We start from the raw sequence: 21,264 nt of genomic DNA, 5'->3' as shown, positions 1-21,264 counted from the left end.
TCAGAGAGTAGAGATGTGATCCAAAGTAGAGTAGTTTCTTGTGAAGCAGCCTGCGTGTTGTGTGGTCCTGGCGTTCCATATAGCTAGGACCTGTCCTTAAGGATGGACAATCGGTGGGCTGGTTGCCTCAACAATCGGGATTGAATTGCATCCATGGTCTAGGCAGAGACCATCTTGTCACGTGACAATACAATACAATCACCCACTCATACATAACCCTCACTTATATAGCTTTTTTCTATAACTTACGGGAATATTAAGTTATAAGCTTTAGCCCTCATAATCGGCTTGCTTTTCCTAACCCCTGGCCCCCCTAGCCCCAGATTAGGTCGACTAACCCTACGATTATCATCAGGAACATAACAATGGAAGAATTGCAACCCTACCTTCTCTACTCTTGAACACTACATGCTTGTTATGATTTTCGGTTTGGATCCAAAATATGTTGGTGTGGCATCAAACACTTTCGCTAGTATCTCTGGTTAGGTACCTTTGAGCCACCCCTTGGGAAGCCCCCAGATGGGGATATGAAGAGCACCGTGCTCTCTCTGCCTGCACTCCTTGAGTTCCAAGGTCACTCGGGTTTCAATTTTGTCGGAGTTGTGCTAGCAACCTCCTGTGAGAGTGTGGTAAGCTCATTATTGACGTCTTTTTGGATAGTTCAACAGACTTTCTTGGATGGTGTTCTTCACCTCTTTGATCTTTGTCTCTACCATGGTTTTCACATGCTTATAATTTTCCTCCCCCTTAGCCAAGGGGGGTTTTCAAGCTTGAGTAGTGCCTCCATGAAGGAGAGCTGCACTCCTTGCCTTATTGAAGTGTATTTTTGAAACCCAAAGGATAAGGTTTACCTCTGTGTGGTGGTTGGTCAGGCTGATGAAACAGGCTGGTGTTGTTGGCTGTTGGGCTCTGGGCTGTGCAGATCCTCCTCTAGCACCTGTTGTGGTACTAGGCAAGGCCGCAGCAGCGAGCTGTAGTTTGAGCTGTACTACAGCTTCACTGGACGGGACAGGAGTTCATGTGCAGAGGGTCACTGAGCTGGGACTCAGTCGGGCGGACAGGCTAGAGCTGAGCTTGAGTTGGGGCTGGAGCAGGAGTTGAAGGACATGCTGGTGCTGGGATGGACTGGAGCTTGAGTTGGCACTGGAGCAGGACTTTACGGTTAGGTGGAGCTGCAGTGAACTGGAGACGAAGATGAGGTTGGATGTTAGGGTGCCCAAACCTGTGTGAGTGTGTGTGTGTGTGTGTGAGAGAGAGAGAGAGAGAGAGAGAGAGAGAGAGAAAGAAAGAAATAAAGATATATTAATGTCTGCGAAAGGCCAAAGTGGCCTATGAGACCAAAACATAGTACATAGCTGATGGTGTCTCATCAAAAGTAAGACAAAAAGGACAAAAAGTCCTAAAACAGTCCTAAACAGCTGATGTGTGTGTGTGTGTGTGTGTATGAGAGAGAGAGAGAGAGAGAGAGAGAGAGAGAGATGAAATGATATATTAACGTCTCTAAGAGGCCATAATGGTCTATGAGACCAAAACTGAGAGTACATCTGAAGTTGGTGTCTCATCAAAGAGAACAACTAAATGAGACTAAAAAGTACAATAAACTGATTGTCCTGCAGTTATAAGAACAGAACCGTAAGACTCCCAGATGATATTGAGTAGAAAATACTGGAAAATACTGAAAAATGTATATCAGGTAGATCCATGTATGCTGATCAGTTGAAGTGTTGCCCTCCTTAGATCAAGTATCTCCACCATGGGGCTGTCTAGAATGCAGAGGTCATAGAAGCGAGGTAGGTGCCTCCGATGTCGAGCAATAATGGCTCTGATCTGGCGATGGTGAGGATGCCGTGGTCGGGATCCTGGTGGGCGTGGCTGACGAGCACGACATAAGAGAACTGCCCTATTAGTGGTGACTCCCTGGGAGCTTGGTCGGTGCCCTGATGGCCCAATGGAGGAGGTATCAAGAGGTGTGTGGGCTGGGTTGTTGGTGCTGGTGCCGAAGAAATCTGTCAGGGTCCTCTGTCTAGGTACATCGTGGCTCGGCCTCCTGTCTGCCAAGAGGATCTCTCTGTGTCTCCTGAGCTCAAGTAGAAACAATCCCAGGCATCTCTGATCCTCAAACTCCATGACCCTGTGTAACGGCCCAAAACCCTCTCGGAAGAGGCAGTGATATCTCCCTCGGATCTCATAATAGACTGTACATCGGCAAATGTAGTGTTCCTCTGTCTCTACCTCCTGGTAGCATAGCTGACAAATGCGGTCATCCAAGATCTGATGCACATATCACCTGTCTCAATCCGCAGCTGGTGTGATGAGGTCCGGATCTGTCCAATGGCACAACGTATCCCATGTGATAGGTGTACATCCATGTATGTCGGGCGGGTGATAAAATCATCCGGTGAGAGGTGTAGAAAATGGCTCTTGTAATGAGCCATTTTTGTGCCTCAAGACTCAAGGGGGCTAGTCCATGTCCTCTCTGTGTCCACTCTGATGATATCCATCCTGATCATGCGGTTTTGCTCTGAGCGGGTGAGATCCAAAAATGGACAATCCAGACTGTACTGAAAGGGTGGTAGTGCCTCTATCCGCAAACCATGTAGGTCAAACCATGATCTCATCTGAGTGTACCATCAATGAGTGTCTCCATCCTCTGCCAATTGTATGGATGAGGTCAATGCCAATCGGGAGTACCTTTGCTGAGGGAGCTCCCATATCCGCTGTAAAAAGGTAACTGCCTGGAATAGGGCCTTGGTTACTACTGGTGGGGCACCCAGCTTAGCCCGAACAATCTCATGTGGTACTGATGATTTGCTCCGAATCATGCGGGCAATCATCATAATCAGTTTTCTCTCCATTTGCCTCCATCCTTCATCTGTCCCTCTCTGAGATCTGTGATGTATACTGGGCCCCCAAATTTGAGCTCCGTACAGGAGGGTCGGTGTGACAAGCGTATCAAATAGCCATAGTTTGGTGCGTGGCTCCTGAAACTGTATGTGTGCACACTGCCTCTCAAGTGGCCCCAAGGTTGCATGCCCTCGAGCTAATCTAGCTGTTGCTGCCTCCTTAAGGGAGAAACGCGGTCCTGTGAAAGTAACTCCCAAGTAGACATATGACCTGACGTACTCTACCGGCTCCCTCGGAAAGTGAACTGAGGCTCTCATCTCGTCACCCATGCCTGTGTGGTGTTAAACACCATAACCTTGGTTTTCCCAAGGTTCACTGTCAGATCTCTATCCACACAGAAAGCCTGTAATGCATCCAGGTGTCTTTGTAATCCCTCCGGAGAGTCTGAGATTAGAACAATATCATCATCATATAACAAGGTGGGTATCAACACCCCTGCCAGGCATGCCCCTGGGCCTCCCAATCTATCTACATAATCAGAGACCGCATCAATGTATAGTCCAAAGAGGGTGGGCGATAGCGGGCATCCCTGCTTCACCCCTATCGTGCTGGTCACCCTATCAGATAGTCCACTTGGAGCTCGGACTCTCCTTGTCATAGACTCATACAAAGCATATATCCCCCATTGCATATCCTCAGGTACCTCAATGTCATGCAATCTGTGCATAAGCCTGGCACATGGTACGGTATCGAAGGCTTTGTGGAAGTCCACAAAGCAGTAGTATATCCTTCTATTTTGTGCCCTGCCCTCTTCAATAAGTGCCCGAAGTGTCGATAAAGGTTTTGCTAGCCGGTCTAGCTCCCAGTGGAGGGGGGGTGGGGGGCTGTCCTGGTGCATCATATAGCTCTCTAGCATAAGTATGCTATGCCTCAGGTGCAGCAATCGGAGTACTAGGCTGTCTCTCCCGAAACATCTTCCATGCTCTCTTGTTGTCCTTCCCTAGGAAGAGTTGGTAGATCTCCTCCTCTAGCTTAGCCAGATAGGCTCGTTTCTTCCTCCGCACAAGGCGTCGAAAGATCATCCTGGCCTATCTATGCGTGTGAGACCCAATGGCAATCTCACGCTGTAGCTGTGGTCGTGTCTCATGACACTCATCAACATACCAATTGTTCTGTGGGGTAGTGCTGCGGGGGTGGGTGGAAGGGATCATAGTGCAGGGAAACACATATGAGGCGGATGCATGTAGTACACCTGCCAATCCTCTTGTGATCTCGTCCAGAGGGCTATGCGGGTCTAAAGCGAATAAGCCATCACATACTGCATCTTGGTAAACCCCAACTGTCTCACGTGTAAACTGATATCTCGGGTACCTAGGTAGATGAGTGGCTGGCCCATCTCTTGGGGATCTACCTACTAGTGTGAAACTTAGGTATGCATGATCGGCTGCTATGCCAATGGGCCTACTGGAAATCGTGAAACCCCACACATCAGGTATCAATGAAGGAGATCCCATCAAGTAGTCCACTGTGCTCGCTCCCCCTTTAGAGTTCTAGTGTGTGAGAGCATCTGATCCTTGCCATCTCGATAAGCCTTTGTATATGACCAACCCATGTGCACTCCCTTGTGTGAGAAAATACGTGCCATAATCTGTAATCTCCCCCTCATCCTGTGCTGATCTCTACAACCCTACATCCTCTGCCGTGATCTCCCGGTACATAGCCTCTTGAGTATCATACAGCTCTGTCTGCTCTGTGCCTGTACGTGCATTAAAGTCTCCCATGTTGACAAACCTCATGATATCATCATATAGTGGTATATAGGGCGACTCTCCTGATGGTGCAAACCTGGAGTGGACTGGGGGGAAAGTAGCATACCAGCTCGCGGAGCCCCTCTTTGCATATTCGGACCCACATGTACCTCGCATTTGCATCTCTATGTACCACATGTATTTTGTCACGAAGCTCCTCCCTGTAAAGTATTGCCACTCCTCCAGATCCTCTGGTACCTCCCACTGCGCGTGGCTGAGGGCGGAAAACTGATTCCCATCTATAACCCAGTACGTTAGGAAGCCTCTTGTTTGTGCACTGATGGGTGTCCGTATACATAGCAATATCACTGTGTCTGAAAGTATCCTGCATCTGTTCTAAGGGCTCCGTTGCAATTCCACACCGTGAATCGCAAGGTCTCATAGGCCGGGCACCATCAAGCTGGCCTCCTCTCTGTAATGATGACTCGGCCATCTCTGTATACCGCCCATTTCCCTTCTTTCCTTGCCTCAAGCGCACGCGGCATGTGTTCCTTCCGGTGTGCTATCTGTGCCGGTGTATGGTTCTCATCCAAATAAATCTTTTCCCCTTAAGGGCCATCCTTTTGGAGAGGAAGGCCTTCTTCTTCTCCAAGTCACCAAACCTGATGATCAATATTTGCGCCCTGGTTTCATCTTTGCCTACTTGCCATGCTCCGGTAATGGGTACATCAGTGGCTCCAATTTTTGTTGCAAGAGCTTTTACATCCTCTTGTGGGGATTTCCCTTATCTTCCCACCCAACTACACGTACATGTTAAGGCACGTGCCTGTCTCTTGGCTTCCTCTTCCAATGTAGCGTTCATCACCTCTACTTTATTGACTGGTGTATCCTTCTGTTTTTTTACTACAATCCATGGGTTGACTTCCTCAATTTGTTTCCTTGTGGCACTGGCAATTTCAGCCCATGAATGCATTTCCTTCTCACGTGCAGCCACTTTTGCCTTACATGATTCCAAAGTGTTTTGCATTTCTGTGATGTCTTTTTCGCGGTCAGCCATACATGTCTTCAAAGTGCCTTCGTACAATGCAACTATTGTGCCAATCTCTTCGAGCATGTCATCCTTCCATTTCTGCATCTCTTTTTTCATTTCTGTGTGCATCAAGGCTTGGGCTAATTCCCTCTCAACCTGTACTTGGGCTTGCATTTCTCCCTTCAATTGGACATATATCTCTTCCTTCAGCGTTTCGTATATGACTTTTCTTTGGGCATGCATTTGCTTGGTCCATTCCTTTTCAAGCTCCTGTCGCATGGTGTTCATCTCTGTCCTTATGTGAAGTTGTATCTCCTCATAAAGGGCCTCATCTCGTCGGGCCATCTTCGTAATCCTTCGTGAGCCAGGGGACATGATTCCTTCCCTCAGTCTTCTGCGGTAGGCATTTGGTGCCTTCGTGGGGATGTGAAAGGTTGTCTCACCATCCTGTTCCCCCTGCAGGGGTTGAGACATGTTTTCCCCTACTAGTTGCTGCCTTGGGGGCTTGAGCAAGGGTGGGTCGGAAAATGGCGCAGACCTGGGAACTGGCTGCGCACAGAGTACAGCAGAGAGGCGTGCAGGTGGGTGCGCATAGAGCAGAGGCGCACAGGTCAAGCAAACCTGGCTGCGCACAGAGTACAGCAGAGAGGCGTGCAGGTGGGTGTGCATAGAGCAGGCGCACATGTCAAGCAAAACTGGCTGCGCACAGAGTACAGAACTGAGAACTGGCTGCGCACAGAGTACAGCAGAGGCGTGCAAGTGGGTGCGCATAGAGCAGGCGCACAGGTCAAGCAAAACTGGCTGCTCCTGAGTACCCAGCTGAGCAGCCCTCCTGAGAGAGATCAAAAGACCAAGAGAAATGAAATGAAATGTTATATTAACGTCTTCAAAAGGCCAAAGTGACCCTATGAGAGAGAGAGAGAGAGAGAGAGAGAGAGAGAGAGAGAGAGAAAGATATATTAACGTCTACGAGAGGCCAAAGTCGGCCTATGAGACAAAAAATAATACAACTGTGTTCTTCCAGTCATTGGAAGAAAAGAAAGAAAAGAAAAAGTGTGCATGTGTCTGGATACAACTGTGAATCATCATGGATTGGTGGAGCCCATATACAAACAATATAAAGGGGGGTGGGGATGTGGATGGAGTGCCCAATCTGAATCACTGTATGCATAAAGCTGCAAGCTGCCCCCCCTGGGATAGAACAAACCAAGATCCAGGGTACCCTTAAGATAACGAAAAATGCGTTTGACTGCTTGCCAATGCTTTGTGCCTGGGCTGTGCATGAATTTGCTCAACAAAGACACTCCAAAAGATATGTCTGGCCTCGTGTTACACAAGTAAATGAGGCATCCCATTGCCTGGCTGTAAATGCCGGTCTCAAAAGGCTCTCCAATATCATGCATAGTAAGCCGTACACCTGGTTCTACCGGAGTAGAAATGGGCTTACATTCATCCATGTGAAACCTTTTTAGCAAACTTTTTATGTACTTAGTTTGTTGATGCATCTCTATATGCTGAAGGGGTAGTACAAGCATGCTATGCAGATCTATGTCTAACTCCATCCAGTGCCATAAGAGGGATATAAGATATCATATATCGCCGATGCTGAGGCCCTGAATGGCGTGAACATGTACCCTGAGTCTGAATGAAACGAGCTAGCCTCTCCTGTGTCTCCATCTGGTGTCTCATTCGGATAGCTGCTATCTCTCGGTGACGGAGTCGGGGTGCTCTATGTCCAGTCTGTCTAGGTCTCCTCCTGGCTCTCAATTCCTCTGCTCTCTGTGCGGTCAGCCCACGTGGTACATCAGCTGGCACTGGCATAGCTCTCTGGAAGAAATCTGTGAGCTGGGACTGTCTCCCACCCCTAGTGGGAGCGGGTGTCTAGAGGAGTCTCTCTTGAGAACTATGAAGCTCTAGTAGTAGTCTGCCAAGCTGTCGCTGGTCCAATGCCTCCATCAACTGATGTAGTGAAGAGTGCTCCTCAAACAATCCTGCATATCTATCTCTGACCCCTTGGTGGGCTCTACATCTACATGCAAAGTGATCCTCAGTCTCCACCTCTTCGCGGCACAAGAGATTTATTAACATCTTCCAAGAGACCGAACTCGGCCTATGAGACAAATCAGTGTACCTGTGTGGGGTATCCTCTGTCATCCCAACAAAATGAAAAAGTACTGAACTAAAAAAAAAGGTGAATCTGGGTGTGCAATAAGTACAATGAGTGGGGGGGAGGGGATGGAGCTCTACTACTAGGAGAATGCAAAGCTATATGCATGCAGTATACAATCATGATATGCACCTAGCTAGCTCCATCCTGTACCATACTGGGGGTATAAAATGGTATACATCAATGAAGGGGGTGTCCACAGCTCCCTGAAGAACATGCTTGGGTGTGCTCTGAAGCGAGCCAATCGCTCCGCACCCTTTGTGTGAAACTGAGCTTTGATCTCTATCATCTCTCTTTGGTATAGGCGTGGTGTCCGAAAGCCAGGTGTCCTCTGTCTCCTGTGGGCTCTGAGTGTCTCTGCTCTCTGGAGAGTAATTCCTTGCTGTGTAGGGGTTGGGAGTGGGATGGATCTCTGAAAAAATGTAGTAATCTGTGTCTGTCGTCCCCCCCCTGTGGAGCTGTCTGCGCTTGTAATGATGTCTCTCGATGACGTTGTATGTCTAGAATGAATCTCCCCAGTATGCGGTGGTCTGTTGCCTCAAATATCTGGCATAGGGAACGTGGCTCTCTGAATAAAATGGGATATCTCTCTCTGATGGCTGTATATGCTGGCTGTATATGCTCTGCATCTTGCATCTGCATACATAATGCTCCTCACTCTCCACCTCCTCTCTGCACAATTTGCATACCCTCTCCTCTTGGGGGATCCGTGCTACTCTGCCAATCTCGATCTCCAATCGATGTGATGAAACTCTAAGCTGACCAATAGCCACTCGGGAGCCGTGTGGTAAAAAGCCCTCCATGTATCTAGGCCTCTCTATAAATCCATCATCAGTGATACTCATGAAGTGATCTCTGTAGTATAGCATCTTTGGTGGAAGAGGCTGTGTAGGCGATATCCATGTCTCTCGTGTATAGAGCTGCCATAGGTCCTGTCTCAATACTCTGTTCCTCTCACTATGAGAGAGACGGATATGTGGTGCATCCCTGGAATGGTGGTAGATGATCCATGTCTAGGCCATGCTGTGAGAACCAATGTGTGACCTGTGCATACCTTGATCCTCTGTCTCCTGCCTTAGCCAGCTGTCTAGATGCCTCAAAAGCTCTGTATGACAATATGTCCTGTGGCATCTCTCTGAATCTGTCTAGCAGACATATAGTCTGGAATATGGCCTCTACCATCATAGGAGGCGCAACAAACTCTGCTCAAATAATGTCATGAGGTACTGACGGTTTGCTGCGTATCGTGCGTGCCATCATGAGGTCCTGTGGTCTCTCTATCTGTGTCCATATGATGTCACCACCTCCACCTGGCGTCTTGTGCGAGTGAATGTCAGCTGACTCCTGCCTGTCTCGATGTATGAAAGACCATAACCTTGGTTTTCCCAAGGTTCACAGTAAGACCCCTCTGTGTGCAGAAATCATCGAGTGCATGCAGATGCTGCTGTAGACCTCCTGGAGACTCAGACACTAATACAATATCATCAGCATAAAGCATAATATGTACTGAGGTGCCTGCTAGATCAACTCCATCTCCGCCTCCCCGTGTAATGAAGTCAGCCACCTCATCAATGTATAACCCAAATAGTGTGGGGGAAAGTGGGCATCCTTGCTTCACACCAATGGTGCTAGCAATAGTCTCGGACATACCTCCTGGGCATCTGACTCGCCCACAAACCTGCTCATATAATGCACACAGAGAGAGAGAGAGAGAGAGAGAGAGAGAGAGAGAGAGAGAGAGAGAGAGAATGAAAATGAAATGAAATGATATATTAACGTCTTCAAAAGGCCAAAATGACCTATGAGACCAAAAAGGTTACAACAATTGGTGGATCTGATACAATGTCTTATTTCAGGCAACGACTGCTTCAGGCTATGAAATAAGGCCAAAAATTGAGGTGAGTAAAGGGAAGATGAGAGGAGGCGTAGGGGAAACTAAAACAGATAATCGTGATGGTAAGGAGCCCACTGTTGGTGTTTTCCCATCAAGGTTGCTGCTTGTACATTCATAATAATACCTTGGGTGATTCTGTCTTTGGCCTTCTTGTGTCTCACATAATAGTGATTCTTTATAGCGAAATCAAAGGTGAAGGTCCATCCTCCATGAGCCAGGAGAAGCATGGGGAGGTACGATTTTGTTTGTCTGTGGTGATATTGAGCTTTGCACATCTGAAGTCCTGAGTGCCGCACATCAACTGGTTTTGGCCATCACTGACCGCTATCAATATTACTCACACAGGTGCTACAAAAAAGGAGATTCGATCAAGCCTTCACTGACAGTAAGTATTTTTCTCCACATTGGTTGTCCATTTAGCCCCTCTCCCTTCACCTTTTTCTTTAACAGAGCCTTTGAGGCGTTAATCTGAGGGTAGAGATTGGGGCAACATGCACTCATTACTGCATGCTGTAGCTGCAGATTGTTGTTTTGGTGGGGTTGTTTCAGGAATAATGTTTTGATAGTTGATTGACCCAAGTTGTTCTATGTATTTGGACACAAAGATGTAGTTTCAGGACCAAATGGGGATGATATCTCTAAGATAAATATCCAACTAGGGCATTCCGAAGGGTTTAGCAATGCACCAATGAACCTGCCCACGACCACCTCATCGCCTGCTAACATTGGCTTGCCAAAGCCCAATGTAAATTTCAGCATGGAGTATTGGAATGGACCCGGGACAGGACCAGTAGAAGTGCCAAGACCACAGTCTGTTCCAGGCACTTTGGCACTTGCAGCTGCAAACATGAATTTCCATGATCCCAGCAGTGATGGAGGATCTGCAGAACTTTGGGTCAAGGTGAGAAGATTTAGAGATGCAAAGAGTTGGCTCCTTTCCCTGATCAGTTCACCTACATAACCAATCATTTTGCAGGATGAGAAAGAGCTGAAGCGACAGAAGAGGAAAGAGGCAAATCGAGAGTCAGCGAGGCGATCACGGATGCGCAAACAGGTGATCTTCTTTATCCTTCTTCCTGGCTGTGGGAACCTATTTGTGTCCTGTTTGTTGCCTCTCTGGCAGGCAAATCAATTGTTATACACTTGATTGTTTGTTTTTTTTTTTTTGGCAAGAAAGAAGTATGAAAAGGTCAATACAAAATCATGGCTCGAAGCTGGAAATCCTCATCACAGAGTGTAAGGTAGTCACAGCCAGTTGGGGTCGGTGATGCCAAGAGAGTCCAGTGGGAGTTCAAGAGAAGAAGATCCCACGATCCCACTCCCTCATGAAGATAACACGCTTTGCTTGCTCTGATCTAGGGTCCCTGTATACACCAAGGGTGCCCCCAGTGTGCAGTGTGCGGTGTTCCAGCTGGACCATCCTGGCTGGACTATCTTGGTTGGATGATCCTAGACCATCCAGCTGGACCATCTTGGGCCATCCTGGCTGGACCATCCAGTGATGGCAACAACGTATCTCCAAAGAATCTCCAAGAAGCGCACCAACGGATACATGGGAGGTGCATGCGTTATTCACTATCTCCTTGGTACGTTGCTTTTGCTCGCCCCCAACTGTTCCGTAGTAATATTGGGGCCTAAAGCAGATGCCAAGGTATCCATACCCGAAAGAGTAGATACGGTAGTGGTCAACAAAGAGATGGAGTTTTGTAAAGCCTGCATCTGTGCGGCGATTTGTGCTTGGCGTTCCGAGGAAGAAGCTTCGAGAGCAACTTTAAACTCTTGGAAATCTGATTTTGAAACATAATCGTCGAAAAGATCGGCATCGGTGGCTTCCGTAGCCGGCAGGTCTTCACGTTCGAGAAAGGGCTCCAACTCGGATTCTTGGGTCGACATCTTGAAGAGGGCAAGGTGAGAGAAAAAATTGATCTTGCACAAATAAGAGTGCTAGACAACTCTAGAGCTTGAGAGCTTGAGAGGTGTATGGTAAGAAGCGCGCTTAAGGGGAATATATAGGCTTTCCCAAAAGCTAACTTTAGCTTTTGCTTTTGTGTGTGTGTGTTTTTTTTTTTGGCAAATATATATATATATATATACACACACACACACACACACACACACACACACACACACACACACACATAGCTTTTCTTAAAAAAACACTTATAAGCAAAGCATGGGTTTTTAAAACCCCTCTTCTTAGTGTGGGTTAAATAAAACCCTTAGGCGCAGGTGAAAACGCTAAAAGCACATGGTAGTGTTTTTTTTTAAAAATAAAAAAAAACAAAAGGTTAAAAAAAAAACTCAGCGACCACGCTTTTCGCGTTTTTTTGCAGCACGTAGTGCCGCCTACTTGCCACCCGTCCGTCTGCTTGCTAACGCTGCCACCTGTGCATGTGTACCCGCCTGCAATCGGCTGTCGCCTGCACCTTTGCATACAGCCCGACTGTGAGACGTGTACCACCTGGCTGCAATACTTGCCTGCCCACGTGCGCCAGCCTGCCTTCGATGCACCACCTGCGCCTGGCTGTGCATAGCAACCCACGTGTGCAAGATGACTTGCCTGGCTGCGTGTATAGGCTGGTTTCTTCGCACATAAGGCTGCGCTACAACCTCATAGGCGCTACTTCTCTCTCTCTCTCTCTCTCTCTCTCTCTCTCTCTCTCTCTCTCTCGCATACAGCCGACTGGCTTTTTGTTTTTTCTCTCTCTTCGAACTGTTCATACAGTTCAAAAACATAAGCAAACCAACCCTTAACAAGACCAAAACCTTCATCACGGGTTCCTACGATGCAAAGAAACATGCTGAATTTGAAAAAATAGCAGTATACTCTGAAAAAACAGCAAGCTTCTCGAACTCATACCTTTCTTCGACCTCTTTTTCTCTACCTACTTACTTGCTCGTTCACGAGGCTTGCTCTGATACCACTGTCAAATCCCCATAGGATCTCCTCATGGAATGCTCCTGGTACAACACTCGAAACCTGCAAACAAACCAAACAAACATGACGGGGGTGCAGGCCTGACTCACCTCCTAACCTTGACAGCCGTGGGCAAGCCCACAAGTCTTGGCTGTCCCCACCGAGCCACGAGCTGAGCTAACTAAATGAACGTACCGACCAATCTCTACCTCGTGACGTCCCATACCGCCACAAAGCTACCCTTGCGGGCCTCGGGATTGTTGCCGGCCTCGGTTGCATAAAGCAGGTGCACGTCTGCACTAGATCCAGGCTCCTGACCATAGAGCTCTCACAAAGACACGTGAGACTCTATATCCGTAATGACTAACCTTGGCCACCCTTTTATAGGCTCTTGGCCGGTCATCGGGCGTCCACACTTGGGCGTCCGCCCGTCCATACTTGGGTGCCCGCCCGTTAGTCTATCCCTAACTCAGCTCGTCAATCAGCCTGCCTAGCTCCAAGCGTCCCCAACGTCGAAGCTAGTCTTGTGTGCGTGTAGCACACGGTAGATACACACTGTGCACATAACATGCAAGGCTAGCCATGTGCACATTTGGGCATACCAACACTGGGTGTCTCCCTCATCTGCAAGCTGTTTGGAGGAAGTGAGTGTTAGGCGAGGGTATTTCTGTTGAGGGAGCTCCCATATTCTACGGAGAAAAGTAACTGCACGGAACAAAGCCTCAGTAACCACTGGGGCAGCCCCCATCTCTGCCTTGATGATCTCATGTGGTACAGATGACTTGCTTCGAATCATGCGTGCAATTATCATCACTAATAGCCTCTCCATATGCTGCCATCCATCGTAATAGTCTCTCTCTGGTCCGTCCTGTCCTGCCAATGGCTCCCTCCTCTTATGGAAAAGACTAGGCCCCCATATCTCCGCTCCATAGAGAAGTGTCGATGTAACCAGACTGTCAAATAGCCATGGTTTCGTACGTGGCTCTTGAAACTGTATGTCTGCGCACTGTCTCTCAAGTGCCCCCAAAGCTGCAAATCCTCGTGCTAGTCTAGCCTCTGCTGCCTCCCTCATAGAAAACCACGGGCCTCTGAAGGTCACCCCCAGGTACACACAGGATTTGACATACTCAACTGGTCTCCTCTAAACGTAAACTGCGTTTGTGTTCTATTCACCCATGCTTGTGTGGTATTAAATGTCATAACCTTGGTTTTACCAAGGTTCACTGTGAGATCTTTGTCCACACAAAAAGATTGCAATGCATCCAAGTGTCTCAGTAGTCACTCAGGAGTGTTTGAGATAATCACAATGTCATCTGCATATAGTAGGATGGGTATCAACACCCCAGCTAGGCTCCTGGGCCACCCAATCTATCCACATAGTCTGAGACCTCATCAATGTATAGCCCAAAGAGCGTGGGTGAAAGCGGGCATCCCTGCTTCACCCCAATAGTACTGTTCACTGCATCCGACAAGCCCCTTGGGGCACGTACTCTGCCTATCACTAACTCATACAAAGTGTATACTCCCCACTGCATCTCCTCAGGGACACCAATATCCTGTAGTCTCCACATAAGCTTGGCACGTGGTACCATATCAAATGCTTTGCGGAAGTCCACAAAACAACAATATATCCTCCGTCCTCGTGCTTGTCCCTCCTCAATAAGAGCTCTGAGGGTGAGTATATGATCCAGTGTGGTGTATCCCCTCCTAAAACCAGCGTGTCCAGTTGCTCTATGTCCTTGCCTCTCTGCCCATCAGCTCATCTCATGCTCCAAGATGGATCCGTATATCTTAGCCAGATAATGGCCAATCATGATCGTACGATAGTTATTGGGCATCATGGGATCCCCGCTCATAGTTATTGCGCATCATGGGATCCCCGCTCTTAAGCAACGGCACAATAGTGTTATTTGTCCAACTAGCTCGGAAACCTTCACATGTAGCTCTATTAAACATGTGTACAAGGATCGGTGCCAGAGTATCATATGAGAAATGTTCAGCTGCTAGAACTTCATGATCTTGCGTCCTCCCTATGTGTAGTCTATCAATCGCATCTAGCACCATCCGCAAAGTGAAGAAAACGCAATGATCCGGTCAAGGTGATGGCGGGTGCGGAATGGGAGGCTGTCTAGGTACATCATATAGGGACATTGCATACTCGTGCCAAGTCTCAGGTGCCGTGATCGGGGTAGGTGGCTGCCTCTCCTGGAACATTTTCCAAGCCCTCTTACTGTCCTGACTCAAGAATAATCGGTACAACTCTGCGGCGAGCTTTGCCAGGTAATCCCACTTCTTCTTTCGCACAAAGCGTTGGAAGAGTGTCTTGGCCTGTCTGTGTACGTGCTCCAAGGGTGACATCTCTCTGTAGTTGAGCTCGGGTCTCTTGGCATTTGTCATCATACGAGCTATTTTGCGGAATAGTACTGCTCAAGGGCTTAGAGGCAGCTATAGTATATGGGAAAGCATATGCAGCTTGTACTCCAAGTTTTAGCCCAAAAATATTAACTATGCTTTTTCCAAGCTTGTTGGCCAAGTTTCAAGTAGGTGCCTCCTTTTGTCCACCTGCAGATGCTCAAAATATCATATGTCGAGTTCTTCGTTAATGATGTGTGAACACCGACTTATAAACATTATAAATCACTTTGATGAATAAAATCCCATGCTGTTTTTGCTGTGGGGCCATTTTTCAAGCCCAAACTTTGCTGTGGAAAATCCCCATTCACACCTTGGTTCCGCTCATTGTGTGAAACATTGATCAAGACTGGTGAAGGGACCAAATAGTGACAACCTGGGAATGTGAGTGAAATGGGGGTTGAGTATAAGAATATGGCACAACGGAAAGAGATAGCAAGACAAAGCACAATAGACAATGCAATAGATACACGATGGAGAGAATTTAAAATTTTGGTTATACCAAAGAGGTACAAGTGATGGTGTTTTCCACCCGTGTGCTCTCAAGTAGAGCTTAGATGGTGATCTAGACAGACTCTGGATGGAGTATGTACGAGGTGTAGAAGGGGGTGGATACTCACAAGCATTGGATGCCTTAGCTCATGGCAACCATGTCTATATAGTACTATAGGCGGTGTGGTAGACGCGTATACAACGAGGCCGGTTACACTTCATAGACATGGTCACCACCCGCGCATGAAGAACGCGGTCCACCGACTACCGACCATCGCCCACTAATGATGGACCAAGTATCCGAGAGAATATTCTAGGGAATATTCCTCATACCATCACCTCGGGGGTTCTTGTCCCCGAACCGGGGTTGCTAGCTCCCTTGGGACTCCTTAGCCGGGGCGATGCCCCGGACCCCAGCTAACGCTCGTATCCCTGACCATCTCCTAACCATCATCAATGCCCACAATAATGATCCCATCGGCGTCTAAGCCGGGGTTCCCACTAAAGACATCTACTCCTCATAACGGGGGCCTAACAAATGTGTATTATACATCAAAATGAGATACATGCTGAGAAGCGGGCATTGAGTGTATACTAACATTGAGTTGCTGGTCCTCTACCACATGACCAAAATCTGTATGATATTTGAAGAGGAAGACTTTCTTTTGACTAAGGGGAAGAAGGCTGCAGCCTAGTGCCTGGGATGTGGCTTCCGGAGGGTCTAGTCTACCTGGAAAACGCCTCTACCAAGTAGACGAGTATCTTAGTGGGGAGAGCTACGAGAAACCAATCCCGTACTCGAGAGCGGGTAGGACGAGAACCATAAATCTGGCCGATCAGTGTGTGCTGTGTTTCCTGTTTGAAATCACACTGGAGGACCGTGGGAGAAATTGATAGTTTGCCCAGCTGATGGGGGTGAGGAGATATTGACTTTGGTGGAGGCCATAATGCCATTCATAGCGGGATAGGCGGACTTGAATACAATAATTTTTTCTGTACTCTGAAGAGTGCAGGAGGCGAGGAGGGAAGGCAGGAGGTGGAAGGGCTGGAGGGAGGTGGAGGGGCGGAAGAGAAAAGGGGGGCAGGGAGGGCGGAAGGGTGAAGGGAGGTTGGAGGTGGAGGGCTGGAGTCGGCGTGGCAGGAGATGGGAAGGCTGGAGGTGGGGGCAGAAGGGCAGGAGGCTGGAGGCAAGATGCGGGAGGGCCGGAGGCGAGAGGCGGGAGGCGGGGAGGCAGAAAGTGGGAAGGCAGGAGGGAAGGCGCGGAGATGGCTGCGAGGAGAGAAGAGGCGGAGGAGCGCGCGCTTGGGTGCGCAGTTGTACGGGGAGCTCCTGCTAGGCAGTTTTTCAAACCCTGACCTTCTCTGCATAATCCCTTTGCATGCTACTTTGGTGAGAATCTTACTGAGAGATTGCTCTTGATTGGACTGTTTTTTGATTCCCATGTGGCAAGCATTTGACCAATTGTGTACACTTGATATGACTTTAATGTTTTTTGCTGAGAGGTTTCTCTCGGTTCGACTGTTTTTTGATTCCCATGTGGCGAGCATTCTACCAATTGCTTACACTTGATTTGACTTTACTGTTTTTAAATCCTCGTGGCACATATTCAAGCAAATTGACTGTTTTTTTAATGTATCCCTGTGGCAGGCTGAATGCGACGAGTTAGCAGAAAAAGTGCAGGCTCTCACTGCAGAAAATGAATCCTTGAGGATGGAAGTGGATCGGCTTAGTAATCTTTGCCAGAAGCTTTCATCCGAAAACCTCTTGTTACTTGTAAGTTCTCAAAATAAAAAAAACAGGGGAGAATCAGGGCCTTAACACATCATCCCCCACCCCTCAGATGTGTGGGGGCTTCGACAGGGGGAGAGGAAATGACTGTTCATGGAGAACAGGCGGCCTTCGATCTTCCCTTTTGACGGTTGGGGAGGTGCCCTGTAAAGCCCCTCCCACTCAGATGTTTGCAAGCTAAGGCAGTTTCGGACTTCCATAATCTAAACTGTTTGTTTCTCTTTGTTGTAGGAGCAATTGGAGAAATGAGAAAGGAGTTTATCAAAATTTGGGAACCCTGCTTCCTGCAGCTGTCTTTGGGTTATGTTGCAGATGTGTGTGTTTTAGGTCCTCAAATCGAAACCCAGAGGACATTGTTGGATGTACTTAATGTTTTTCAAACTCAGTTTCTTTTCCTTCACCTTAGGCTATCTCAATACAAGTAGTTTAATATGGTAGTGAGAGGATTTGCTCAAAATCCTCAAGAGGAGTAAATATGGTGTAGAGAAGAATGTTTTAAGTGCTGTAGTTTCTTATGCCGAATGTAAGCTTCTTTTGTGGATTGGAGGGTGGTACATGTGATGAGGCAGGGAAGCTCGGGCATAGCATTTTTCACTGCTTGCACAGCCCCATGTAAAGATTGTAGATGAGTTTACAAGATTAATGAGCTCATATGCAAATAGATTTGCTTTTGTTTGAGTTATGGTTGGACTCTCCAGAAGTTTGTAAGTTCTTGTATACATGTGGAGCAAAAACCATGTTGAACACACTTAATATGCCCACTTTCTTATATTACATCTTCAAATTCTTTAAATCTTCCCTTTTTATAGTATATAGTCTTATAAAACGTACATACTATGTGAGCTTAGGTGTCTTGTTGGCAAGTAAAGGTGACAGGTGTGAGAAAGCTGTTTAAATTATGCCTTTCGCTAGTAGGCATAGCAAAACAGGGCCCACTTACAATGCAAAACAAAGCAGTTGACCTTGATCTCTCATCACCAATATCAACCCTTGTTTCACAGTCACCTCCATTATTTATTAGTCTGCCCAAGCCACATTCCTTCATGCCACTTGCTTCATTGTCAAACCCCCATTATTTATGAGCCTGGCCAAGCCACATTCCCTCATACCATTCGCTTCATTGTCGAGCCCCCCAGTAACATTCTAAAGATGGGTTGTATGAGGATGTGCAAAAAGCCATGTGGCTTCATCTCCTAAAGAAAGGGCATGCAGATTGGCGAGAGAGAGAGAGAGAGAGAGAGAGAGAGAGAGAGAGAGAGAGAGAGAGAGAGAGAGAAGAAAGAAAGAAAGATTTATTAACGTCTTCCAAAAGATCGAACTCGGCCTATGAGACAAATCAGTGTACCTGTGTGGGGTATCCTCTGTCATCCCAACAAAATGAAAAAGTACTGAACTAAAAAAAAAGGTGAATCTGGGTGTGCAATAAGTACAATGAGTGGGGGGAGGGGATGGAGCTCTACTACTAGGAGAATGCAAAGCTATATGCATGGAGTATACAATCATGATATGCAACCTAGCTAGCTCCATCCTGTACCATACTGGGGGTATAAAATGGTATACATCAATGAAGGGGGTCCCTAAAGAACATGCCTGGGTCTGCTCTGAAGCGAGCCAGTCGCTCCGCACCCTCTGTGTGAAACTGAGCTCTGATCTCTGTCATCTCTCTCTGGTAGAGGCGTGGTGTCCGAAAGCCAGGTGTCCTCTGTCTCCTATGGGCTTTGAGTGTCTCTGTTCTGTGGAGAGTAATTCCCTGCTGTGTAGGGGATGGATCTCTGAAAAAATGTCTTTAAAAGGTCCAAAGGGTCTATGAGACCAAAATGATGTGTACATAGTGTCCATGAAATCTCGTCATGCATGAAATAAGAAAAAGCAACAGTAAATTAAAGTTGAAAAGTGCAAGCCAAGGTCTCTTACTCTGAGTATGCAAGATGAAAAATCTAGATCTTGTTATGCAGGTATAAGGGTACAATCATGGGATATGAGAGAGATTGACATTGTGATTTATAACTCTATCATCTCTCCTCATCTTTTCTTATCGAGTTTTTTTACCACTTGAGAATGCAAGCTGGTTCAAAAGCCTATTCTTATTTTTGTTATGATACATTGTTTTGTATGGGAGCAGTTATGCGTGAAAGTTTGGAATGTTGGGCTCTCGAGGCTGCCACATGGTAGTCGATTTCTTTTTTCAAAAATAAAGTAAAGAGCCAAAGTTTGTTGGCTATAGTTAGTGTTCTAGCTATATTGAGAGCTAGCTTTTTTGAATGTTCTCTCTCTCTCTCTCTCTCTCTCTCCCCCCCATAGGTTGTATGATGATGATGGTCCCATTTTGTATAATATGGCTCGGATTTGACACTCCCAGCTCTATATTTTCTTTCGTACCATCATGAGATTTTATGGAAATTATTGTATCACTATTGGTCTCATAGATCCATTGGGTCTTTTGAAGGCATTTAAATATATATATATATATATACATACATACATATATATATATATATATATATATATATATATATATATATATATGTATATATGTAGATATATACATACATAGATATATATATATATATATACATACATAGATATATATATATATATATACATACATAGATATATATATGTATATATGTAGATATATATATACATAGATATATATATATATATATACATACATAGATATATATATGTATATATGTAGATATATATATACATAGATATATATATATATATATACATACATAGATATATATATGTATATATATATATATCTATGTATATATATATCTACATATATACATATATATATCTATGTATGTATATATATATATATCTATGTATATATATATCTACATATATACATATATATATCTATGTATATATATATCTACATATATATATATATGTATATATATATGTATATGTATATATATACATACATATATATATATATGTATATATATATGTATATGTATGTATATGTATATGTATATATACATACATACATATATATATATATGTATATGTATGTATATGTATATGTATATCTACATACATATATATATATATATCTATGTATGTACATACATACATACATACATACATATATATATATATACATATATATACATACATATATATACATACACATATATATATATACATATATATATATATATATATATATATATATATATATCACGCGGAGGGTGAAGATGGCCACCAATTACATGACTATGATGATTGGCCACACACTAGCCAAACTTTATGGGTGAGATGAAGCTCAACACACTAGTAGAGAGATGGGGGAACATAGCGTCAAGGCAGACAAGTTGCTAGAGGTCATTCTCCACTTGAGATAGGAGGGGACAACTAACGTATGTAGAAGAGAGGAGGGGACCACAGGTGTCGAAAAGAGAGGGTAGGGATTACTTTTGTTGAGGAGGGAGAGTACGGGAACACATATGTTGGAGAGAGGAAAGAAGTATCATATGGCGTATGTCAAAGAGAGGGAAAGGTGGCGTGCATAAAAGTAGAAGGTAAACAATATCGAAGAGAAAGAGGGAAAGGTTGCGTGCATAAATGTAGAAGGTGGACAAGGTTGAAGAGCGAGAGAGAGATGGGGTTGAATAGAGAGGGAAGGTGGCATGCATAAAAGCAACGTGGAAGTGTCTGATGTGAAGAACACAGAGAATTTGATATATCTTCATCGTCCTAGCCATCATAGAGGAGACCAGAGCCACGACACTGATGGGTTTACTATTGTTTTGTCGATTTTGGTAAAGCCTTTGATACGGTGCCTGAAGCTAGACTACTTTAGAGACTCCAAGACTTTGGAGGTACCATCAGACATGATCTAGGAGATCATTGCATATGAGTCAGTCATAGGGCGGGTGAGATGTCCATGAGCATTATCAGAAGAGATCTCCAGTACTATCGGAGTGAAGCAAGGATACCCGCCATCTCCTACTCTC

At 45.9% G+C, this 21,264-nt stretch overlaps 1 protein-coding gene across 12 annotated transcripts in view; it reads left to right on the top strand.

The window, feature by feature from the left end:
- Nucleotides 1-18,086, top strand: part of LOC147606157 (transcription factor HBP-1a-like) — a 56,262-nt gene extending 38,176 nt beyond the window's left edge. For 5 of the 12 annotated variants that reach the window (XM_086792730.1, XM_086792723.1, XM_086792724.1 and 2 more), the window contains 7 exons: nt 9,646-9,779; nt 9,865-9,916; nt 10,029-10,068; nt 10,289-10,584; nt 10,660-10,737; nt 17,153-17,278; nt 17,525-18,086. In XM_086792730.1, the coding sequence (XP_086648856.1) occupies nt 9,703-9,779; nt 9,865-9,916; nt 10,029-10,068; nt 10,289-10,584; nt 10,660-10,737; nt 17,153-17,278; nt 17,525-17,542 (687 nt within the window). In that variant the 5' untranslated portion in view covers nt 9,646-9,702 and the 3' untranslated portion in view covers nt 17,543-18,086. Of the gene's footprint in view, nt 1-922; nt 1,200-9,645; nt 9,780-9,851; nt 9,917-10,028; nt 10,069-10,288; nt 10,585-10,659; nt 10,738-17,152; nt 17,279-17,524 lie in introns of all 12 variants that reach the window. The other 7 variants (XM_086792731.1, XM_086792727.1, XM_086792728.1 and 4 more) reach the window with 2 other exon arrangements.
- The last annotated feature ends 3,178 nt before the right edge of the window (nt 18,087-21,264 follow it).

Source organism: Cibotium barometz, chromosome 58 (genome assembly GCF_041138505.1).
Source record: "Cibotium barometz isolate CiBa-2024 chromosome 58, ASM4113850v1, whole genome shotgun sequence".
NCBI lineage: Eukaryota > Viridiplantae > Streptophyta > Polypodiopsida > Cyatheales > Cibotiaceae > Cibotium > Cibotium barometz.
The sequence above is the reverse complement of the archived record's forward strand: the minus strand, read 5'-3'. Positions and strand labels throughout refer to the sequence as shown.